The 25,019-nt window shown below is 34.3% G+C and overlaps 3 protein-coding genes and 1 long non-coding RNA gene across 8 annotated transcripts; 2 read left to right on the top strand and 2 right to left on the bottom strand.

The window, feature by feature from the left end:
• On the bottom strand, window positions 140–5,048 carry LOC109351640 (isovaleryl-CoA dehydrogenase, mitochondrial-like). Its single transcript, XM_019593174.1, has 15 exons — window positions 4,827–5,048; window positions 4,623–4,706; window positions 4,486–4,543; window positions 4,107–4,231; window positions 3,969–4,013; window positions 3,713–3,761; window positions 3,518–3,627; window positions 2,917–2,993; window positions 2,272–2,322; window positions 2,102–2,166; window positions 1,577–1,731; window positions 1,447–1,487; window positions 1,313–1,367; window positions 793–849; window positions 140–591 (listed from the first exon to the last, which is right to left on the bottom strand). The coding sequence occupies exons 1-15, from the start codon at window positions 4,944–4,946 to the stop codon at window positions 445–447; spliced, it is 1,239 nt and encodes a 412-aa protein (XP_019448719.1). The 5' UTR covers window positions 4,947–5,048; the 3' UTR covers window positions 140–444.
• LOC109351639 (E3 SUMO-protein ligase SIZ1-like) lies at window positions 7,476–17,346 on the bottom strand. Of its 4 annotated transcripts, none has more exons than XR_002108252.1 (17): window positions 16,863–17,345; window positions 15,864–15,944; window positions 15,445–15,487; window positions 15,038–15,110; window positions 14,644–14,809; window positions 14,342–14,472; window positions 13,506–13,574; window positions 12,707–12,794; window positions 12,540–12,615; window positions 12,275–12,348; window positions 12,045–12,152; window positions 11,231–11,392; window positions 11,042–11,146; window positions 10,876–10,956; window positions 9,555–10,776; window positions 7,693–8,138; window positions 7,476–7,656 (listed from the first exon to the last, which is right to left on the bottom strand). XR_002108252.1 is itself a non-coding variant. In XM_019593172.1 (17 exons), exons 2-17 carry the CDS (start codon window positions 16,884–16,886, stop codon window positions 7,996–7,998), a joined length of 2,646 nt encoding a protein of 881 aa, XP_019448717.1. In that variant the 5' UTR covers window positions 16,887–16,983; window positions 17,101–17,345; the 3' UTR covers window positions 7,476–7,995. The 4 variants fall into 4 exon arrangements, 3 of the variants coding, with proteins under 3 accessions (XP_019448717.1, XP_019448718.1, XP_019448715.1); XM_019593172.1 differs by having other exon boundaries at window positions 7,476–8,138; window positions 16,863–16,983; window positions 17,101–17,345; XM_019593173.1 differs by having other exon boundaries at window positions 7,476–8,135; window positions 16,863–17,346.
• Window positions 12,879–13,303, top strand: LOC109351641. The gene is made up of 2 exons (XR_002108253.1): window positions 12,879–12,980; window positions 13,070–13,303. It is a non-coding gene; the product is annotated as an uncharacterized LOC109351641 (long non-coding RNA).
• Window positions 19,156–22,630, top strand: LOC109351636 (proteasome subunit beta type-4-like). 2 transcript variants are annotated; one of them, XM_019593167.1, is made up of 7 exons: window positions 19,156–19,254; window positions 19,291–19,350; window positions 19,447–19,523; window positions 20,108–20,237; window positions 20,364–20,523; window positions 20,613–20,798; window positions 22,319–22,630. In XM_019593167.1, the coding sequence occupies exons 2-7, from the start codon at window positions 19,319–19,321 to the stop codon at window positions 22,430–22,432; spliced, it is 699 nt and encodes a 232-aa protein (XP_019448712.1). In that variant the 5' UTR covers window positions 19,156–19,254; window positions 19,291–19,318; the 3' UTR covers window positions 22,433–22,630. The 2 variants fall into 2 exon arrangements, with proteins under 2 accessions (XP_019448712.1, XP_019448711.1); XM_019593166.1 differs by having other exon boundaries at window positions 19,184–19,350.

Below are 25,019 nucleotides of genomic sequence, written 5' to 3'. Positions count from 1 at the left end.
CTGTGACATAGTTTACAGTTTCGGAAACGACTGATAGAGAACATGCAAAATATTGTTTGGTAAAATTATGACAAATGCACTCTAATAAAATAATTGAGATTGTCATCAATGTCATGTTATTAATTAGGGGGCATTTGACTAAAGAAGTTGGTGGTTACACCATGGTATAAAGTTTTATAATGAAACTCACCCACAAAAAGTTTAAAAGAGGATGACCATATATTCTGTTATTAGTGTTGGGCTTGAAAACCTTTGTTCCCAGCATCTGTTTCTGAGGAATGGACAACATAATATGATATGGAAGCTTTCGTTCTTTGCATTAATGATCAACTCTATGACTATAATTATCTTATGATGAATGAATATTACTTTCACATACATCTGGGAAGGAATTTCCATGGGGTTTCAGAACCAACCAAATGAATACCAAAGTAGGGTTGCATGTCATTGTTCCTTGAAGAGCTCACGTCCTATAATCAATCTTCTGATCTCACTAGTTCCTGCACCAATCTCGTAGAGTTTGGCATCTCTCAAGAGACGACCAGTTGGATATTCATTCACATAACCATTCCCACCTAAACATTGTATGGCCTGCAAATTTTAAGGTGCAGGAAGATAAGAACACTAATATGATAATAAAATAGCCACAAACAGATATAGCCAATGACAGTGACAGATCAAGGAAGCACAGGGGAGGGTCCACACACATATATGAAGTGGGAAGCACCGCGGTTTGCCCCCCTTCGGATCCGTCCTTGGCTCTATAACAATAGATGCAAACAACTTATTTACCTGCAAAGCAACTTGTGTTGCTCTTTCTGCGGCACAAAGGATTGCTCCAGCACAATCCTGAAATTAGCAGGCAAGAGAGCATGAAAAGAAGAAAAATTGTAGAAGTTTGTTGCATTGAGGACTAGATTAAAATTAGCATCCGCAGAAGTATAGTGAACCAACATGTTATCTAAAGTTTAAGCTTGAGTAAAAACAAACGGAAAAAAATATGCAAACATTTCAAGAATGGCAATTTAATACTTGATATATCGTATGACAGCAGCATAATATTATGTTTCACAGATGCCACTGAAGTCATATGTTATACTATGCAAAGATGGACTCAAAACAGAATGTAAACAGGGTAAAGAAAAAACACAAAAAATGAAAAACAAAAGAAAAGGTGAATCCTTATGGAAGGAATTTCGTAAATAGAAAATAGACAACAATCCATTTAAAGAACCCAATGATGAAGCTTACATTTTCAAGGAAAAAATTAACAATGCTACAGTAACAAAAAGATAAAGATATGTGGAGGCACCTTTGGGTCAACTTTTCCATTGTCACAGTCCCGAGCTACAGAATACACATAAGCCCTGAAATGAAGAATGTTACCTACTGCCATGCAAACTTATTTCAAAAACAGAAGAGTAGCATGACATTAAAATTTTCTACCTTGAGGACTGTAAAGAAGTATACATGTCAGCAATCTTCCCCTGTAACCAAAGTTTTATGGCTAAGATTCACTTACAACACAAGTGCAGGATAACTTAGGGAAAAATATTATGTTGTCTTTAATATGAACCTGTATAAACTGGAACTCTCCAATAGGACGACCAAACTGCTCTCTTTGTCGAACATAAGGAAGGGAGACATCAAGACATGCCTGCATTATACCCAGGGGACCAGCTGCCAAAACAAGCCTCTCCAGATCCAACCCAGACATCATGACATAGACTCCTGAAGGAAAAGAAAATAGCGGTATCACCGAACTATTATTGACACTTGGATGTAAGACAGTTAACAGAAATGGTTTTTTATCAGCATTTACAATGTAATTAGCAACAGAAAATTAATAGCCCACTAGAAACAAAACTCTGGTTCATATCTAATAAGGATAAGAATATAACTATGACCTTTTCTGATTTCTTTAAATGATCTTACATTGTTAGTAAAAAAGAGACAGGGAGAAAGGGTGATAAGATCTACCAACAGGAGCATATAAGAATAACCACTGTCTTACAACAAACTTTTGGAGAGTGGACTAAACCAAATAGCAAAGATAATCTGCTTTAAAATTAATAAAGACTACAGAAGAAATTGGCAAGACCTTTCCCTTCTTTCCCAAGAACATTTTCTTCTGGAACAAAGCAATTTTCAAAGACAAGCTCACATCTGCCACAGAACACAATCCCATATTATCAGTAAAAAGGCGGAAGTTGTTGGATATGGTATTATGGATTAAATATATAAAACTTCTCATTAAATATCCATACATACGTATCACTTCCTCGCATCCCGAGTTTATCTAATTTCTGGGCAGTACTGAAGCTGTAGCCAAAAGAAATAAATGTCAGACTCTCAACCTTAATATGTAATTTTTTCACTATACTCAAATGAGTTATCATTTAAAAGAGATCCCAACCTTTTCAACCATGTACTAAGTTTTCTTTTCAGAGAAGGATTTTTGAAAGCTATAGACTAAGGAATGAAATTTGAACTAATGTGCCAGTAAGCAGGCTTTCATTTTTTCTAAAATTATCTAGCATTCCTGCTATGGCACCTGATAAGTTCCACGACATGAGTCTAGAGTTGAAAACATGTGCGAGAAATTTGGTTTAAAGTACAGTTTAATATCCAGTTGTTTGAGCATCAAGTAAGGTACAGTTGAAACATAGAGGATTCATGGCGGCCCAATGGGGTTTGGGGAGGGTAGATGTATGCAGCCTTGCCCCCGCAAACGGACAGGTTGTTTCTAAGATTTGAATCTATGACTTCATGATCATTAAGTAACAATCTTATTGTTGCGTCAAGCTCACCCTCTATGTGATCAAAGTATCGCTTAAGGATTATCTAAGTTGAAGTACAGAGGTTGTTGTCAACTCAAGACAATATAACTTGTTGTCAAGGTTCAGTGTAATGTACCCAGGCATTCCCTTCTCAATGATGAATGCGGTGATTCCTTTTGACCCAGCTGTTATGTTTGTTTTTGCATAGACAACCTGATTCAATATAGACAACTTGATTCAATTCAACACAATCAAATATATAACATGAATTCGCAGCACATGTCTAGATTAGTTGATTTAGTATCATGCTAAATGGGCATTCAGCTTCCCCATATAAGCCATAGGTAAAGAAATTTGCCAACAAATGCAAAGAGTGGTCCTCTTATCTGTGCTGGATATCAGAAGCTAAATGTGTGCAATGAAATATGTGATCCACATTAAATATTTAAATAGATAGTTTACTTGGGACCCAGCAGTATGATAGTATGCTAAACACTTTTTTTTAAACTTTTTCACCTGCTCATGTTGTAAAAGTTTTATGAGATCTTGATCATTTTGTTTTTTATTTAGCAATCAGGTCCACGGATCATGACAATGATATGTTTTTAGATGAACAGATAGTTCGATGAAAGTACCAGTTGAGGAAACATTTCCCTTCCACTTTCTGAATGCAAACCAAATGTTAACACAGTGAATGCAATGAGCATGGGAAAATGCGATGAAGTTTAAAGACATACTAATGTTTGAGCAACTGGTCCATTAGTGCACCACATCTTGTTCCCATTAAGTACATAGCCCCCATCTACACGATCACCCTTGCATTTCATGCTGACAACATCAGAACCAGCTGCAAGAAAATGCCGATTCACTCTACAAGTCCTTGAAATATCTAAAAAAAGTAAGATACAACCGTTGAGTTACACATATCTTACAGTTGGGCTCACTCATTGCCAAAGCTCCCACATGATCCCCGGAGATAAGCTTCAAGATTGAACGAAAACAAAAAAGGTTAGCCTATAAATAAACAGATAGTAGACAGAAAAATTGAGCAGGGCTACTTTTGAGCACAAGAAATGGATGGAAATCAAAGACCAAATATGAGCAGTTTTGGCAAATTAAGTTGGCAATAGGGCAAGGCAGAATATATTAACTGATAATTAACAAGATCAAAATAGGCGGAACTAGAACCTTTGGCAAATATTTCTCTTTCTGAGCAGGGCTTCCATTCCTCACCTAAATAAAACAGAAGGGACGGTCCTAAAGACTCATCAGAAGATTACCAAACACATACACAATTATAAAGAGACATAGGTTCCCTTCAATTACCAGCTGATTGATACACAGGTTAGAATGAGCACCGTAGGAAAGACCAACAGATCCCGAAGCACGGCTAATTTCTTCCATCGCTATACAGTGATACAAGTACCCTAGACCAAGCCCTCCATATTCCTCTGCATAGCAGAAATAGCATTGGAAAAGTTTGTTGGCTTACAGTAAATGTTCATAGTGCAGATCTTAATAAAGATGCTGAGTATACTAATCTGAAGTTCAGAACACCCAAAATAAGAACAATCTCATAGTATACAGAGAAAATAAAATCTGCCAAATGGAAGTCACTATTGCAGATAAATCAAAAGGTTAAAAATCTAAAAAAACCGTCTTTTGAGATCTCAAAAAGCAAAGTCAGTGAAGGGAAAGAGACTACCTGGTGCAGTAATCCCATGGAGATTAAATTCTCCCATGCTTTTCCATAGGTTAATCTCCTAAAATTATATAGAAACATTATCAGAATGTCCAGTACACTAAGCTATGCTCATGAACATAATAAAAATACATACAAACCTTAGGAAAATAATTTGTGTGGTCTATTTTTGAAGCATGAGGGGAAATGTTTTCCATTGCAAACTGAGAAACACTTTCTTTGAACTGTATCATTAAATATAACCTTTAGATCATTAAAAGCATTACAGGGTCCACCATTGAAGAAGCTAGTATACAACACTCAATCATAGTTAGGAAATAAAAAGATTAGCATGTTGGTGGCACCTGTATCTGAGTATCATCGAATAGCAAGGAAGTTGAGAAAGCAGCAGCAGCATGAAAGTGAGTTTTGGTTCTGAAAACCGTAGCAAAAAGAGACCTTGAGGCGTTGATCCTATGCAACATGGTACTAATGAAAAGTGGAAAAAACAGATATGAATAGGATGATGAATATGATGATCTTATATTATTAATATTATTATCTTATTAACTGGTATGGTATCAAACTGAAGATAATCTTTATTTAATATTATTACAAAGATATATTAGTTTATTGAGAGTTGAGATAAGGATGGATGGAACTCGCTACGACAAGGTATGTATGTTGGTCACGATGTTCATCTTTGGACAGCATGAGATTTGTTTTTATCACGGAACAGAATTTATTATATTTATTGACTTTAATATGCAGGTTCATCCACTACATGCACGTGTCTATTACATTTGCATAAATCATAATATGCATATTAAAGTGGATATAGTTAACGTACCTAAACTTGAGAACTAAAAATTGGATGAGTATGACATGTTACTAAATTTCTAAATTTAAGTATTTTAGATTAATGGGAAATTGACGGAAATATAAACCTATTTAAATGCTTGGTGCAATGTCAGAGTAGTGTTTATGTATCACACGACTGTAATACAGACAAAGTAATGTTAGGTAAAATATGTAACAAGAGAATAAAATTTCTTTGGATGTTGGGAAAAGATATACTAAAATATATGAATAAGATAAGATTAATGAATGTACAATGGATAAAGATGGAAGAAAACTTACTTGTGTTGTTTGTCAGTTGTCACGTTTTAAGTGTGATTTAGACATGTTTGAGAGATAGTAAAAGAAAGTCATGTGAAATTATTACCTGATTAATGCTTCCCCTCTCACTGCTTGTAAGTTCTCAATTTCCTTCATTATTATTATTTTTTTGTATTTGTTTGGGTGATTTGTTTTTAACAGCTCTAGCTATTATAATCAATTTATTTTCAACTTTTAGATTGGATTTCCAAGATGCTACAATCTATATTGGCTCTCATCTTCATGGCAATATATGTTGGTCTTTTCCTCATTTACAAATGTTGAAGTTTGTGCTCCAATACTGTGGTTCAAGTTCTATAGTGTCGATGGATGTTCATAGATGATGCTCATTAGTGGTGTTTCGATAACAATCAGTCAAGTGGGCAATGGATGATACCCCATCTACTGGAACCCCTGCTACCTTGCCAGCAATGGATGAGACACAAGAGTGGCACCAGGCATTAAATCTCAATGAAGATGGTTTGCTTCATCAATTACATTCTACACTTGCGCAACAATTTGAGTGAACTTGTTGAAGCTGAACTCTACTTGTTTGAGGGTTCATTAGCATTATGTTAGACCCAGCTAATTTGTCTAGTATCATTTCTAGAGGTCTTTATAATGCTCCGCTTAAAGTATATTTTTGCCAAATTGGAACTGTTTATCCAATATATTACTGCCAAAAATATACTCCTCTTTAATCTTTTGGTCAAGAGCTTCCAAATTTAACTTTAGACAGTGCAAGAAATCAGTTACAGAATTAGTGGTCTTTAGGTTTCAAATTTGGTTAATTTATGAGGACAATTAACAAAAATATTTACTTGTATCTCCGTAGTCACTATTATTGATGTTTTTAAATCTGACATTCAAAATCTCCATATTTTTATTCTTTATTTAATTTGTAATATGGGGATAAATCATTAAATAATCATAGAATTGATGGCTAGAATGAGGAATAACTTTAAAAGACTTAGTAAGTGAATCCTGGTGCCACACGCAAGATGCTACCATGTGGTCGATATGACAATCTTTCCCCATAATCCAACAACTCTTTTAACCCCTTTTTAATTTTATCTTTTTTTAATGTTCATCAATTCATTCTTCTGCATAGATTTTACTAAAAAATACAAAATTATAAAAAGGGTCCCTTTCTATTGATCAAAATATTTATTTGCCATTGAGATTTCAGCATTATAATCATGAAGATAATATAGAGATGTGGTGAAGATGAAAAGGATGGAGATAAGAGAGAAAAATATAGGATTAACCAAAAACATTCAAGTTTTGATGTATATCCAAATTTTCAATAACCAAAAAAGAATCTTGAATCTTGTATATCCTAATCAAGGTTTTCGACTTCTGAAAGTTGCCAAAACCATATTAAGACCACAATTTTAGCTGTATCAATTGCAAATATCCACAATTGTGTGAAACCTCAAGGTTGTGACAGTTTTCAATATTTAAAAAATGACTAAATTAACATTATTATTATTATTTTATAGTAGTACCAAATTAAAATAATGGACAGAGAATATTCCATAAATAAATAAATAAATAATGGTAGTGCCTCTAACCAGACAATGCTGCTTCGACTACCATCTTCACAAGCATCTTGTCATTCCTTTTAGGATTGAGGCTTACACAGCATGCCTACCTACATTTTATCAGCATCCATGCATCTATACAACCCTTATATTGAAGGGCCCATTAACTGCAAAAAAGAAATTATTTGGCTGACGGGAAATATTGATCTTCATCTGGAAGCACAATCCAGGAGGCATCTTTAGTGCCTAAATATATACCACCAGAATATAAAATCGAGCTTCTACCTGGGCAAATAATAAGCCGGGATGGTGAAAGCAAGCACAAGATGTTCTGGTAATATTACCCATTAGATTGAGAAAAACAATTTTTGGTATCACTATTGAATCTGATGTCTGAACATTTACAGGTTATATGCTCTCATCAGAGACAAAAATGTCAGATATAAAAATCTTAAGGTAAAGGGAACTCCCCTACCAAATAAAAATGTTTAAACTACCAGATTCGAATGAACAACTATACCATATGAGCCGACACTATAACCCCAGCAGATCCTGGTTGGAAACTAAAGGGAATAATAACTTTGAGCCTGACCTGTTAAATCTGTCATCCGGACAAACTAAAATATCAAGCATAAAGAATTAAAAATCTTTATAGCCATCTTTGCCAGTAGGGTGTGTGCAAGTAATTCCGCAAATTTGTAGCTCTGTTCCACCAGTGATGCCTCAGACCACATCAAACGGCCATTTCATGAGGACCAAAAATGCCTCTCAACTTCCTTCAAATTCTAAATATAAAGTACCCTAAGTTCTCGTGACAAAAGGACTGACACCTTTACTCTGATTCTGAATCAATGGAAAGATACAAGCGGGGTCTCACGGAACGTTTTTGGCGAGGAAATGAGAAAGGGTTATCTGATCTTGGTCTACTTGTCTTGTCGGATCTATCATCATTCATTCCAAGAAGCAAAGAAGCTGCTGCATAAGGAGGACTAATCAGTCAAGAAATTAAAGAAAAATGTGTATCTGCAATGATGGTCACTGATTCAGAAGTCAAAATGTAATTATCTGATCGGGAAGAGATGCAAAATGTATGAGCAAACAAATCATGGGCTTTTGAGTCACCTTGTGAATAAAGATTTCGAGAAAACCCAACTTTTCTCTTTTTTAACACAAGGATATGATACTGAAGATTAACAATTCAACACAAACTAGGCAGAGCATTTTGACGAGTCTCCAACCGTATAAGGTATTGCGGTACTTGATGCAAAGAAAATGACTTTCAATCCTCCTTCATAGCCTCTCTAAAATAAACTTGATATGAAGCTTAGAAATGTACTAAGAAATCACAATTTGAAAGAATCAAGACTTCTTTCCATCTGAAAAGGCCTAAAATATGCTCATTTACAGATGAGAGAACGGCATAGAGACAGCAGGGGGCACTGAAGGTTTCTTGGAAAAGAAAACAATATATTATATGGATGGCTCAATGCACGAGACTCCCACTTAGTGGGGCCTGAGGGTAGATGTACGCAGCCTTACCCCTCGCAAGTGAAGAGAGGGAACTTACATCATGATCACTAAGCAATAACCTTACCATTGCGCCAAGCTCGCCCACAAAACAATATATATTATATTATTTTAAAAATTAATTCCTATAATTTGTTTTCTATTGTATAAAAACAGCTAATGGTTACTTTGTCCACTTGAAAAGGGGGGGGACTGTGAAGGTTTCTTGGAAAATAAACCAATAATTATATATATTTAGTTTTTGATAATTCCTTTACCATGTTTTCTATTTTAAATAAATAAAAAGCTTTTTGTTGCTGTGTCCAGTTAAAATGTGGAGAATACTGACTTCACCAGATTATAGGAATTTGTTAATTCTTATAGTTTGTTTACTTTTGTAAACCCCATACCTCTCACCATTGCTTTCATTTTGATCTAGTGGTTCAAATCGTGCAATTTCATGATAGGGGAGCATGTTTCATGATGAAGACAGAGCAGTGAAATTTGAAATCAATGAACACTGAGAAATAAACTACCCTAGCTAAAATTACAAGTAAAATACAAATTATAGATTTCTTCATAAAATGTTATGTTATGCATTTTTTATCTTATTAAAATGATATATATTTATATGTATATCTTAATGAAGATACTTAATAAACTTCTAATTTAAAATACACACTGTTTTATAAAAATCTGTTATTAACTTTTTTAAATCCGAAGAATAGGGTCAGTTTCCTTTCTTCATTAAATATAACTTTTATTAATCTTTCTTCCTTTAAAATATGCACCATTGCATGTAATAGGAGTTGCCAGTAAAAGCAACTTTCACCCAAAAAACTAAATAAATTAACACTTGAGATTTAGAGTCAGAAAGCAACAGACCAGTATCAGCCATATTATTTGTGGCAGCTCCTCTGGTTGGGACTTGAAGGCCAGAATTAAATCCATTTTGAGTGGAAGCATTGCCATTACTGCCAGAAGCACCACCTCCAAGACTAAGAGATATCCAATCCTCAGTGCAGATACCATTAGTCACATTTGTCTGATCTCTTGATCCATGCTGAACTGATGATTCTGCTGGTCTGGTGGGGAGAAAAATCTGAAGTGAGGGATCATCTCCAGCAAATGCCAATGGATTGTCAACCAAACCACCATTTAAATCAGCATCAGACCGACAAGCAGAGGAATCTGGTATGAGAGTACTAGATCCCAGAGCAGTATCCGGAGCCAATGAATAGCCATTCAATGATGAAGAGCAATTAATAGGACCATGCTGCAAATGGACCAAAGCATCTGATACATCTGCATTAGAACCAAAGAATTGGAATTCAGGATCAGCCTGTGTTCCGGACGGCAATGACCACAGAGAGGAATGCATCACAAAATCATCTTCGTTAGGAAAAAGTCCCAGGCATGAATTTCCACCAAGACTGTGATCTTCAGTGTACGAATCAACAATTCCAGGTGGTGGCACCGAGTAACTATCTCCTGTAGCACAAGTTTGGTTGTTCTTATATGCAATTGTGGGAGATATCAGCACGTCATTGTCTTCATCCGAATCACTCAGAATAATAACTTCAGCAGCAACCGCTTGAGCAGAAATATTATGCGCAGTATATCCATATGTCAAAGCAGCATTATTGAGACACAGAGAATCCAACTCAAGCCCATTGGTAGTAGAATAATCAATATGCCCACCACCACCCTGATTTACGCTAGGATCATCACCATCCCGACCACTTCCAGTGGCACTGCTGCTCATTGGAATAACAACTTGTTCATGATTTCCAAAGACCCCTTTCAATCTATTGCCAGAAGAAGTGTTAGTGTCCTCAGGTTTGCTGACTTCCCAAACTCCATTGCGATTCTTCCTTATGCCAATTTTTAAACCAGTAGGAGAGCCTGAAACACCTTCTTGTTTTACCTGCTTCAATGTTTCCAATTTTTTTTCTCTATCATTGGAAATACAGAGGGATCCATCAGGAGAGTGCCATTGTGCAAGATTCCCTATCTCTAGGCGTTCACTTTCACTCTTTGTCTTCACACGCCAAGAGCTATCAGGCTTCACCTCAACCTCTGTAACCTCTTCACCACAATGTATCATCTGTACCGTCAAACCAATTTAAATAATAATTACTGGTTCATTGAATACAACATTTAGAAAGAAGCAAATGGTTTACTTAAAATAAAAATAAAAAACTACCTTAGAAGTGATTCGATTAAAATAAGGATCAATGATGATATTCTCCAAAGCATAGTTTTTTAGACATATGGGGCATTGCCACTGCAGAATCAATTAAGTTCTTCTTCAGACAAAAAGTTAACACGAAGGGTATAAAAAAATCATTCACCATTCATTAAAATCTGACCTTCCTTGACCGTTGATTCATTTCCACAAAAACTTCAAGATCAAAACAGCCCATGTGAACACAAGGTTTGAACCTTCCTGCGATCTTCATTCTTGAACCGCTCATCTATAAATTCCACCAAAATGTAGAAACCCTGATTAGAAAGGTAGCACTATATGAACTACAAAAATAACCCAATACAAGCCTTACTGGACAACGAAGGTTGATGGTAAAAGTATCTGAAACCACTTCCAAATCACTGTCACTATCAGCATTGTCATCTGCATTTCCACCTCCAACGCATCGACAGACACGTGCAAGGGCATCTTCAAAACGCTCACCGTCAGGCTCCTTGGGAATAATGTTTAGGACCTAGATAATAAAGACCCAATTATTTAAGAACAAAATAAGAAATTGTTGAAAGGATAGGAGTTGTACGTAAATATTCACAGCAGAGTAACAAGTAACTTTGAAGAAGCAACACACGTGTGATCAATGCTCTAAAACTAGACTGGTCAAAGTTCAACGGATGACAAACAAACTTCCAGTCTGAGTTAATAAACAAAGCCGAAAGGAGAGTCGAACAAATCAGAAAAAATTAAAACCAGAAAACTCAATTGAAACCATAAACCAGATCCAGTTATAGCATTTTAAATTACTTTAGAAGATAAGCAACACAAGGCCCACACTCTTTGCTGCCATCCTTTCCAATTTAGTATAGAAAAGTAGAAAACATCTCCCTTGGTCCCTACGCTATGTGGTTCTTTGATTCCCGGGCTGACTTTCTATTTGTTAGGCATTATTATTATTGACAAAGAGATAATAACAAAAGAACACCAATCTTCATAAAATTTCAAATAAGTCAATCAAACAAGACCAATGTCAAGAACTGGGGACTGATTTCAAACAGGACATACTTAACATCAAACTTCGCTATTCCAATACCACAAGGTTGGATTAGAGGAACCAACAGTCATTCAAAATAGTTTGTATAGAGATTTATCAAGCTAAGGATGCAATGTACCTGCTGCATGCTGCGTCTTTTAACAATACGGATCCCAAAACAAAAAACACGAGCATCACACCCAGTTAAGTGAATCTTATTGATTCCATCTTTTATATATGGCGTGATCTGGCAAAGGAGAGATACAGTAAAAATTTGAATAAAACCAACACAAAAAAGCTAACAACTGAGCCCATATCAGAAAAAAATAAGGATTTGTAAGTCATATACATAAATGGTAACGAACTCACAATTGGACCATCATCACGACCATTTGCCCCAAGCAATTGTGAACCAGGTCTGTTAATAGCACGGACAGGAACACCTATATCGTCATAGTCAAATTGATGAGAATAAATTTTAAATGTTAGAACAAAAAAGGCCATACGTCACAATCAAATATTTGATGGTTTACATTAAATGACAAGCTTCTGATTGCAAAAAATAAAACATTAAACTGCACAGAAATCATAAAACCACAAGTCAGTCAGGAGATCATGACTTATATTAACATACCATTGACCTGCAAGTCTGTATACTGTGGCCATTGCATCCTAAATGAAACCTTGTCGTTCAGAAGCATACACCAAGCCTATATATAATGTCAATTTTTTAATATATAAACATACTCATTGCATAGAAGGTTATGCATTAATCTACTAGCATTTAAAGACCAGACCAACCTGAACATCAAATTCCTGTTTTGATACCAAGTCCTTGTCTGCTCTTGTAAGTTGAAAGGTTCTATCCACACTCTGCACTGGGTTGGTTCTAAACAATTCAAACAGGGGTGTAGTTAAGCCATTAAAGACAGGAAGCCACATTGAAAATTAGATTTTAACCATAGACAAAAAATTGTTTCATGTGGTCATTATATGTCTCTTGACTCTATAGAAGAAAAATGAAGTTTACATCCCCAATAGGCAGCTCAGTTGGTAGAGCTGCGGGACATAAAGGGTGAGTGTCTGGTTCGAACCCCGACAGCTGCACAATTTCCCCTATCCCCCTCACCGTCAAAAAATCCCATAAAAAATCGAAGTTTTCAGGTTAGCTCTATCTGATAGATTTATGAAAATATTTGAGATAAAAGAAAGGGAAAGGAAAGAAAATGAGAAAAAAAAATCATTTCTCAATACAATAGGTTCATCTTCTATGGGAATCCAGCCTTGGAAATGCAAATTTAACACGCCCAAGAAATTTTCATTAACAAAATAGTAATAGCACAGGCAACAACACTTACACCATGATCCCTGTAAATAGCATAAAATAACTGTTTCAAACCATCTAAAGAAAGCAATCAAAAGCTTATCCTAAAGCAAAGGACCTTGTACTAAAAAATTGCTAGATTTCAAGTCAGAACGAAAAACGTCTCTACATCATTAACAAGACATTCATTTTGTTAAAGAAAGAAATGAAACAAATTAAAGTATGTCAGTATTACACAAACTGACTAATTTCAATAAGCCCACAGCATTTACTGACCCATCAGTTGGAATACTAGTTGGGGTCAACTTCACAGGAAACAAAGGGTGCACTACTGTAACCCAAAACCTGTAACAGAGAAAACAGCGGCAAGGAAACGATATATTAGAAAGAATAGGAAATCTCAGTCAATCTGAGAGCATGTAACATATAAAAATGAGGGAAAAGCTGTTCAATACTGCTCAGCTACAACAGAACAATCAAACCTTTGAAATGAAAAAACAACCAAAGCCATGGACTGAATCACGACTCACTAACTCACCATGACAAGTATATCTAAATACAACTCAGAGACTATGGAGAACTATTTCATCAGATTTTATTAAAAAAATGTTATCATATAAGAATAAATACGAAACAAATTTACCAACTCCACAACTAAGTATGGGCCACAATGAGGAAAGATCATATAAACTAAAATAGTTCAACAGTACGACATGATATCATCTCACAACTAATCCAAGTTCACTGCACCAACATGGGATATCATAGCTGAAAATTTGAAAACAACCAGCAAATCATGTCAACCAAAACAACCCATTAAATATGCACAATTACATTTGTATTTTCTGCTTGGTTTATTTCTTTAGTTCTTGTCGATTACTTATCCTCTTGCTACTGTATTGCTCTCTTCTATCTATATATATTCTTCTTTTATAAACACACACACACACATATATATAGAGAGAGAGAAAGAGACGCAATTGCACACAAAAACCATTTAAGATGATAAGATACTCAGCACCACACTATGCACAAAAAACATTAAAAAAATTGTAGACCATGCCCACCCTATATACAATTAGTATCTAAAATAAGACTAGAACATGACATACGGGTCTGCACGGCTGAGTCGACAGAGTTCACAATAAAATTGATCAGGAACTGGTGGGATGCCATCTACAGGTTTCTCCGGAATAATAACACAACTAATGTGCTGCCACACATGGCATCTTGGACCATCACACTGCAATAACATGAGGAAAAAGTCATCAAATTTAAGCAACACATGTCATCACCAAAGAAAATGGACACGATATCATAATTTGGCTAATTATCCATCAAATAACATGTCTCTGAACAAAAGCAAAGTTTTTTAAAGATCATGAAGGTAGGAGGAACTTATAAGATATTACACCTTGACTAGTGGCTCTGTTTCCAATGTACTTCCACAGAGACAGCGAATTTTTGTATCTGATTGAAAGGAATCTTCAATTTCCCCTTTAATTTTTACAGTACTACTATCAGAGGCACCATGTCCCTTTGATGCTAGATCAGTAGCCCCACCAGATATCTGCATTTTTCTGGCAAAAATGAAAATAAAAGTTGTCAACAGAAAATAGCAGCAACGAGATATTACAGCATATACGAAGCAGTATAATCAACCTAAACCAAACCTAAAGTAAAGTCCCAAACGATATATGTGAACTCGTCTAAGTATTTTAGGTCATTAGTCATTACATATATCCAAATTCCAAAGCATACCAGAGCTAGAAGAAGAAAATGGCATCTGTGTTCTCACTAACACTGACCTATATGTGTCATCCACTAATTTTGCCACCTGTTCTTTTGAGACAGCATTCTTCTTAGCCCACATTTTTGAAACTGGGAAAAAACAATTTGCTTAGTTTACAGGTGAAAGGATCAACTTCACATATTAAAATCAAAAAATTAAGTTAGATGCAGATTCATGACAGCTAAATACTCCAAAGAAGCTGTTATGATTAAATACACTATGCCCGACAAAGAAGCTGCCATCATAATATTATATACAAAATTTCCATATGCAGATATAGTCTAAATTTACAATATATAGGGCTTTATCGCAATCCAAACAGAAGCATTATAAAATATAAATATGGTGATATATTATAAGATAGCATTAGACCCAAAGGTTCAGTACTGTGTCTGTACATTGCTAAATGTGTATATAATTTACCTTGTTCATCTGTGATACTGACCAATATCCGATCAACAAGATCCTGCAGAAGAAGAAGCACTGGCATCATTACTTCATCCTAAAACTCCACAACAGCATGTTAAATTAAGGATTAAAAATAAATAATGCATGGAGTCCAACCCAAAGTTACAACAATCATGAAGAGTCATCATAATTGACTGTATCCATCAATATTAAGAGTTGCAAACTCATTATTGATCACTACGTGTGATGCCTAACAAAGAAAGTGGAAAACGAAAGATTGACAAATTAAGGAAGAATAAGAAAGAGCTGTTTTCATCAACAACAAGAACCAGTAATCGTGCAACTAACACTGTTCTATGGGGTGTCAATACTAGCATTCAGGTTTATAAAAAAGGCCTAACAATGGAAGAATCAGTAATAGTTTTATTTCTCACCTGCTTCTTTCCCTGCTTTGAAAGTCCTAATTGAGTGAGCACATCTTTGAGCTCTTTTACACGGAAATATGCCAATTTTTCCTATAAGAGAAGTCATGGCCAATGATTAACATATCAATGAAATATGGCATGCAGTTTGCAGAATTAACACATAAATTTAAGTATAATTATATGCACACTATTCACGTTGCATTTAAACCATTATAGTATCATAATGGAATGAGCTAAAAAAGTATATGATCATCAGATTGTCCACAAACCATCTTATATACTGGCATAATTACTATAAACAATATCATGAATAGTGAGTGGTCAAAAAGACTATAAAAGAAGATACCTGTACGGAAAACCTTGGTTAATACATAAGTAAATAAAACTAGACCAAGATTAAGAATGTCCAACCAATGAACAATGTATGCACATACTATATCTTGGCAGTGAAAATTTGTTTCATTATTCATGTACGATCATTTTTAAAACTTGAGATTTCCTTGCTCCTCTATGTTTTTTACTTTTTATCCACCTTACATTAACAATCCCACAAGAAAATTAAAAACTATGTCCCATAGTTACATACTTCTATAATTTACCCAAAATATTGCATACCAAATTCATGCAAACCATGTAATAATAATATAAAAAGTGACAAACTGAATGAACCCACGTACAGCATATTGGTACCACATTCCAGGTAACTAAGGTATGTCCCAAATTAATGTTTTGACAAAGAAAATTGAATAAACACAATTTTCAACCAATTGGATGCAAAAGCATCGCTTGTGCAATACTAGTACTCAATCAAAACAGATTTTACAATAAAACAAAAACACAAAAGTAAACTACACTTCATGCTACACTTACATATTACTTTACCAGACCATGTAAAAATGATAATGAAAGAATGTTTATCCATATTTCAAATCGGAACATTCATTATAAACCATACAAAAGCTTTTAAACCCATAATATATAGTGAAAAGTGAAGAATTAATCCTATACCTTGCAACTTGGTATCAAATCCATTTCGAATTCCTCAATACAAATAATTCAGCACAGAATCCACAACGAGATATTCAATAAGCAAAGCCACGGAAGCAGCTTGGTCCTAACAGTAGCATCTCTAGCCAAACAAATAAATCAATCGATCGAATTATAGAAGTAAACAAATTCGAATTGAAAACCGTATTTGATCGTTGCAATCGACGGGGAAATTGAGCTGAAATTAGATGAGACCAACCGAATAAGTGAATCGAAACGGTGGAGCAACGATCGAGAGGGTGAGAATTAGGGGTTGGGTGAAGGGAACTTTCCGCACGAGATTGAATTGTGATGGTGGTGGTGGTTTGGGTATGAGAAGCGTGTTGATTTTGACCCAAACACCATAAGTAATTTCTCCTAATACAATGTTTCGGATCTATCGGTGATTATCAAATCCGGTTTTTTACGGCACACAGGTCCGGGTTTAGTTTCGGTGTGTGTTATTGGGTAAGGTGCACGGAACAAACGTTGTCGTCATTTACCATTTTTTTTAAAACAAAAAAAAATATAAAAATGTTCATTTTTTTACTGCATAGATCGAACATGGGAGTTTGTAAAGTATTGGATCAAATGGATTTGTGTTAAATAATATTGTATTCCATAATAATCTTATCTAACTCAAATAATATTATCTTACGGGATGTTTAATAGAGAGAAAAAGTTTAAATGAAATCCGTTATGAGAATAAAATCTATGTAGTAATGTGTAAAAATTTATACACATGTATTTCATATTCACTATTCATTTGAATTATTTTTTTGAATTGTTAACAATAATTAAATATTAATAGTGGGTAATACAATGACAGTGTATAAAACTCATACACTATCAATACATATATATTTTTCTCATCTGTTATTCAATATTAGCTGTTATAAAATGTATTCTAATTGCTTTAAAATCACTACATATTGGTCCAATTGATAATAAGTTTAATCTCCCTTAAACATGGAGGGTTGGGTCTTATAAATGGAAAAATAAATTTTGAAATATATATTGGTGAATTAATTGTTGTCCTATAATTCAATGATGGTTTACAATCAATATTTATTGGTTCAAATGATAATAAATTTAATTCTCATAGGTTAAGTTTTGCACATGAAGAAATAGAGATTAAAAGAGCTTTAATTGAAGTATAATATTCTTGAGAATTAAATGGTTTAAACCAAAGAAATAACATTAAAATGATTAAGATTTATAACAAAATACTACATATGTGGGTCTCTATTGCAATTAAGTGAATTAGTTGCATTTACCAACACCCACAATATAAGTGTTTTCTATATAATCATTTATTATTCATATGTTAACTATAATTGATTCTAAAATAAAAATAATATAAATTAATGGTACATATAAATTAATGGTAGATGATGTATTGACAGTATAAAAAACTATATTGTCAGTGCATATATTTTAAACTTTATGTTAAGAATTTAATATGATTATACCGACAATGTAAGTGTTTTTACGCTATTAGCAAAGTAGCCACCATTCACAGGTTAACCATCATCGACTCTTAAATAAAAGTAGTACAAATCAATGTTTTGACAGTGTAAAAAACTTTAAAATGTTGATACATAGATTTTAAACTTTATGATAAATATTTAATATATATACACTAACAATATAAGTATTTTTTACACTATTAACAAATAATCCATCATTTATATATTAATTATCAAATAAAAATAATACAAATTAATAATAAATGATGTAACGATAATATAAAGAGGTATAGTATCATGAATAAATTTTAAACTCATGTGATCAATGTATAGATCACTAATTGTGTGATGGACTTATATTTATTAGTTTTTGAATAAACTTTTGCTACTAACACATTTGAGCTTTCTAATGAGATTTTACGCCTCATTTTTTGAATTTTACTATTGATTGAGGTTGAAAGATAAACTATTTGATACAAAATTATTAATTATAATATTAATATTAAATTGATCAAGATACTAATATAATACTATCTCGATTCAACCAATAATTCAGTAATTTAATAATTAAAATACATATTCCTATATGAGCATAAACTTATAATAAAATTTTAAATAGATAGATACTCAAATCTACAATATATTCATTATTCCTAAAAACAAACCGAATTTGATAAATAATTTTTTTCCTGACGGTCCACTGAAATTTGAGCACTGAACCTTGCAGCCCAATGAATAGATTACAGAGTGTAGATTAGCCCATTCATTATTTTAAAGCCTAAAAAAGAAAACTAATTATATTATTATGTTGTTTTCTTGAACAAAGGGCAAAGGAAAAAGAAAAGAAAAACATAAAAGCAAAAAACGAAAGTGTTTATTCCCTTTCAAAGGAGCACTATACCTCGTTTAATACTCCATTATTCTCTGCAGTTCACTGTTCATTTTACAAATCGCTTCAATTGTGTTCAAATGGGTTCTGTAGCTGAAACACAAAGAACTCTGTATGTCCTTTTTTTCTGTGCAGTGTTGAATCTGAGAAACTCATAGCTTTTGGTTTTCGTTGATCTAAACCTAATTTTATTCGTTTTGTTTGTTAGGTACCCGTATGTAACGGGATCCTCTGTGGTCGCAATCAAATACAAAGATGGGATTCTCATGGCTGCTGATATGGGAGGTCATAATCTAGATCCAATTCTTGTCGTCATTTTCCATATTTTATTGATTTGTCATGTGTAGATTATATATTAGATTTATTTATTTGTTGTGTGTGAAATGTGATAGTGTATTTTGCATATTGATTGTATAACAGTGTGATTAGTTTTTGCCTGTGCAAAATCCAAGCCATAGAGTTCTTTTTTTTCATACTTGTATTGTGCAACTTTTACTCAATCTTAGTTTATTTGATGGAATGTAATTCAGTGGTTCAATAGTTTATTTTAATTTTAAACTATTTTGTTAAAAATTAAAGATGAGTATTGTTCTCTAAGGACATATTTGCGAGTTGGTTTATAGAAGAGAAAAGAAGTCTTGAGAACCCTCCCGCGAGTGTATTTAATGGTTTGCAAAGCCTTTCCCTTTCCAGAAAAGAACCAACTCACAAACAAACCCTAACTAAATTGTGGTTCCTTTTGAAGTGCAAGGTTTAATTAATAGTCATGTGTCGAATAACATAAATGTATATTTCACCCCTTAGACAAAATATAAAATGAAATAATGACCTCACCGTGTCTTATATACATATGATGGTTTCTCTGATAGGTTCCTATGGGTCTACACTACGATACAAGAGCATTGATCGCTTGAAGCCTATTGGGAAGCATTCCCTTCTCGGTGCGAGTGGGGAAATAAGTGATTTCCAGGAGATTCTACGCTACCTTGACGAACTTATGTAAGCCCTAGTTATTTCTCGCAAGGGAAAGGCATAAGAACCTTCTTACTTGAATGGTTTGCATTTCATTTTTTATTACTTCAATGTTTGTGTGTAACTTTTGATTTTGAGTTTTGACTGTTGCAGCCTTTATGACAACATGTGGGATGATGGAAATTCTCTAGGGCCTAAGGAGGTGCACAACTATTTGACTCAAGTGATGTATAACAGGCGGAATAAGTTCAACCCTTTATGGAACTCCCTTGTGCTTGGTGGTGTTAAGAATGGACAAAAGTACCTTGGCACGGTATGCCCTGGCTTGCCTTTATATTTTGTTCAACAATGAGTAGTACCTTGCAAGTTTTTTTAGTTTTTGTACTTGTGAATCTTATCCAGGTTAACATGATTGGGATTAATTATGAAGACAATCATGTAGCCACCGGGCTGGGAAACCATCTTGCTAGGCCAATTCTCCGTGATGAGTGGCATGAAAATTTGACCTTTGAAGATGCCGTCAAGTTGCTGGAGAAATGCATGCGTGTGCTTTTGTATCGTGATAGGTCTGCTGTCAACAAGATACAGGTTTTATTCTTTTTCCTTTTTCCTACTTCACCATGTTCCCTCCAATGGCATAGGAATGAAATGTGTAGCTAAATCTTAAGAAAGCTGCAAGGGTGCATAATCCATATGGATGTTGTATGCTCCTGACTTTTGTCTACATGAAAAAGTGGCATACAGAAGGAATTAAAGTATCATCATAAAAATTGAATTAAAATTTCACAAAAGTGAAATCTCAACATAGTCCTAAGCCTATAGTTTTTAAGTGCATATTTCCATCAACACTGCATGCCCATCTCCCTCTCGTTATGCATTGCTAGATCTCTAATCAAATTCACAATTTATGTATCTGTCATGGTATTTCCCTAAACTTTGACAAGTTTTGGACTTTTGGGTTACCAATGAAATTTGGGTTGAATCATGAATCCATGATTGGTTTCTGGTTGGATTTGTTCCATAGTTCTCAGTTTCTTCTGCTAGCATAGGCCAAATAACTTTTAAGGTAATTTAAGTATCGGGGGCTAGTAAGCTCTAAATCTCATGGTACCTAAATGACCAAGTCTTTAAGTGACCCTTTTTGCTTGGGATTGGACCCTCCTTGCTCTAAATCCTCTGATGCTCACTTGGCACAAAAGATAAAGAAGTTGAAAGGTTTTTAGAAGGCAGATAGCATTGATTATGGTATGTGGAATTTAATCTGTCTGGCTTAGCTCATCATAGTATAGAATAGAGTTTCAAGGATTAAAGGTGTTATCTTAGCTAGAACAAGCTCGTAGTGCATAGTGGCAGGAAAGAGGGGTAAGGAATATTTGATATAATAATATAGCTATCAGTTTTGGGTTTGTTTCCTTCCAGTGGATGCATAGGGGAACCGAAGTAAGATCTTAAATTTAATTGTTACAAGTAAGATCGGTACTCTTACTTATTACCCAGTTATGGGATCATAAAAAAAGAATGCATTGCCAATGAAGTAGCTCAACTGGCACTGGCCCAATTCTTAAAGACTAGGGTGTGATGTTGATTTTGAGGTTTGATTCCCCATCACTCCACCTTTTCTAATCCTCCACTTAGTTGCTTTCACCTCCTAACCAGCCAAAAATGAAAATGAATTATTTACAAAACTAACTGGAAGATGAGAACACCTAGAACTAGATGATGGTTTTTGTGACTCCTACTTCCCCGACAATTCCCGATGTAAAGGCCTTGTTTCAAGGAATTGTTCAATATACCTGTTTGTTCATATTTTCTCTTCAAGGTGCAAATGTATCATTTCTTTGATTTTGCCTTCTGTTCAGTCTTGGTGATCATTATGACAGCCAACCACACACATTGCTTCTTATTTTATATGCTGTAGGGCTAGGAATGTAGAAGGTACTAAGTTGCAGGGAGGGTTTATTGCACCCTTTTTATCACATGTATAGCACACTTAGATCTGATTCATCTTCCCTCGTACATTTTTATATTCTTATAGTTTTAATTGAATTGCCAATTGCATAGATGATTGGTTTATCATACTCTATGAATCTGTTGTGTTGAATTTTCAGATATCTAAAATTACTGAAGAAGGTGCTACCTTGTTTCCACCATTCTCATTAAAAACAAACTGGGAGTTCTCTGCTTTCAGGAATCCAACTGCGGGTGCTGAAGGTTCATGGTAGCTGGATGGTTATGAAATCAAATGGAACATAAAATCTTAAATGGATATGAAATGGTTTCCAATTCCAAAAGACTCTACTTTATTATGTTATATGGATATGGAATGAAATAACTGATTTGGGTTTATGCTTTCATTAAACTTTTTATTATTTGGCTTGACATCTCTCAGAGTAATGGCAGTTCAGCTATTTAGAAGAAAACTACCAGAATTTTAATGTCACCTCGTTAGTTAAGTTTTGGCTAAAATTCAATAATTCCCTTTCAATCATGTGTGACTGATGCGAGAAATCCCTGTTTTTTTTTTACCAAACCATGCATATTAGTACTTCTTGTAGTGAGGTTTCTACGCACACAAGAAGTCAATATAGGTGACAGGGCACATCCCTCATACTTAATTACTTATGATGGTGTATCACTGCATTTTACGCTTATATTGATTGCAGTGACATAAACATGGTATACATTTTGCTATTTCACCAAGATGTTTTATATTCGTCTATTCTCTTGATTGGGAGGGTTTAATAACCAAATTTGGAAGTGTTCTGAAATAAACCCTATATTAAATAAAATAACTTGTGTATGTTGGAATTTGGAATAAGCCCCTTCTGTGTCTAGGAGGGGAATAACAATTTACACTTAATTTAGTTGAAAAAAATGTTCTCAACAAAATAGTTGCAGATAAAATATGAAATGCTTATGATTGATCATATAATTGGGGTTATATGGATGCTTTTTATGGAATATCTTTAATTTGAGTGCCATATAATTAGCTAAACTAAATTCTTTTTTTTGATAGAAAAGTAATTGATGGAATTCCAAATGGAGTTAGTAGGATCTATTCATCAATTCTAAGGAAATCTAAATGATTTGAAGTTGAGTAAATCTAAATCATTAAATGTCCCTAGAATTAATGACTAAGATGAAGATTAAGTTTAAATTTTTTGGAGTAAGTAGATCTCTACTCAATTTATAATGTCACTAACATTAACATTTATGTATGAGTTTATTCACGGCTTAGTCAAATCATATGTATCACCATCTAGGGGTGGCAATGTGGGCTGGCCCGGCCCAGCCCGCTTTTGGCCCGCCAAAATAAGGACTGGCCCGGTCCGTCCCGTATTGTTAAAAGGGCTCAAAATGCCAGTCCGACCCATATTTTGCAGGGATGGCCCGTTCCCCCCCAAAATGTACATAATTAAAGCTTTTAGACAAAAAATAATCAACAAACTTGATAAATGTCTTTTAAAATAAAAAATCACAAACATAAATCTACAATATTACAATAACAACGTAACATCTTAGCTTAAAACTTGTAAATTCTAAAGAAGAAATCAACATAGTCTTAAACTTTGAGACTATTAGTTCACAATAAAACTTCTTAGTCATAAATTTCAATTTTTAAATATTAGATGCTCTATTGGAAGAAGATGCCTCCACTTTTCTATTATTATCACCATCAACGTCTTTGAAAAATGGATGTTAATGGAATAAGAAATGGAGATCAAACAAAACAATTTTAACATAAAATAGAACCTGAGCAGTGAGTAGTGAACTGAAAAATGGATGCTAAGAGAGCCTGAGATCATATGCTAAGAGAGCTGGAAAGTGGAAAATGGATTTGTAGTTTAATGGTTTGTGGCTTTTTGCATAATGCAAGTGTGAAGTGGTTTGTGGTTTATGCTAAGAGAGAAGTAGTTTAATGGTTTGTGGTTTATGCTAAGAGAGCCTGCCAGTTGCCACGCCCCACGCACAGTACATTGTCACACACTTTAGTTTTTTATTTTTTAACAATGGCCCACCGGGCCAGCCCGGCCCTTCTTGGTCCGTCTAAAAAACGAGCTACTAAAACAGGCTGAATATGGGTTTTTGGGCTAAAATCCTCAGCCCGGCCCGCTAAAAATAGCTATCCGAACGGGCTGGCCCGTCTGGCCAAGCCCATATTGCCACCCCTATCACCCTCGCCACTTTCTACATCTACTGTTTCTTGGAAGGTGTTGTCATCGACATAATATGAGTAAGGAATGGAGAGGCAAATACTACAAAAAATAAAGAAAATAATAACATGCTAAGACATTTTTGTCCTTTTGTATATAATGTAATGACATTTTTGTCATTGAAAATACATATAAAATCAAGTATTTGTCTCTTTATTAATGAAGAAGATCTTTGTTCATACAATATCTTTTAATCGAAACCAGAAGAAAACACCAAATAATCCAAACTCAAAAAATATTCAATAAAATTTTCACAACATAATAAAGGTAGTTTCTTTTTAACATCTTTTAATTTCTTACTTCTCTCACAAATATGTGTTTTCCACCAACACATTTGATACACTTCCAAAAACATGTTTCTGATAGTATTAGAAAAATAAAGGATTTTTAAATGCACCCTACGGTACATTTTAAGAAGTCTATAAGGTCTGTTTGAAAGAGGATTTGAAGAAGTCGTACTTTTTAATTAAAATTGACGAATATATTTTAAATCTGTTTCAAAACCCTTTAGAACTTAACTCTTAAACAAACCTATAATGAATAAATCTGCATAAATTAATAACATGATATGCACAAGCTTCATTGTCTATCTGGG

Source organism: Lupinus angustifolius, chromosome LG07 (assembly GCF_001865875.1).
Source record: "Lupinus angustifolius cultivar Tanjil chromosome LG07, LupAngTanjil_v1.0, whole genome shotgun sequence".
NCBI classification, from domain to species: Eukaryota; Viridiplantae; Streptophyta; class Magnoliopsida; order Fabales; family Fabaceae; genus Lupinus; species Lupinus angustifolius.
Note: the sequence above shows the minus strand (reverse complement) of the source record. Positions and strands in the feature narration are given on the sequence as shown.

Excerpts from the sequence above, each read along its gene's own strand:
- LOC109351640 (XM_019593174.1), bottom strand. The coding sequence starts at position 4,946 with ATGTTGCATAGGATCAACGCCTCAAGGTCTCTTTTTGCTACGGTTTTC. Across the intron at positions 3,762-3,968 it reads AAGAGAAATATTTGCCAAAG|CTTATCTCCGGGGATCATGT; the intron begins GTTCTAGTTCCG and ends TCAATCTTGAAG. Across the intron at positions 2,994-3,517 it reads GACCAGTTGCTCAAACATTA|GTTGTCTATGCAAAAACAAA; the intron begins GTATGTCTTTAA and ends ATATTGAATCAG.
- LOC109351639 (XM_019593170.1), bottom strand. The coding sequence starts at position 16,886 with ATGGATTTGATACCAAGTTGCAAG. Across the intron at positions 12,616-12,706 it reads AACAGGAATTTGATGTTCAG|GCTTGGTGTATGCTTCTGAA; the intron begins GTTGGTCTGGTC and ends CATTATATATAG. Across the intron at positions 10,777-10,875 it reads TTAATCGAATCACTTCTAAG|ATGATACATTGTGGTGAAGA; the intron begins GTAGTTTTTTAT and ends TTGACGGTACAG.
- LOC109351636 (XM_019593167.1), top strand. The coding sequence starts at position 19,319 with ATGGGTTCTGTAGCTGAAACACAAAGAACTCT. Across the intron at positions 20,238-20,363 it reads CGCTACCTTGACGAACTTAT|CCTTTATGACAACATGTGGG; the intron begins GTAAGCCCTAGT and ends TGACTGTTGCAG. Across the intron at positions 20,524-20,612 it reads GACAAAAGTACCTTGGCACG|GTTAACATGATTGGGATTAA; the intron begins GTATGCCCTGGC and ends AATCTTATCCAG.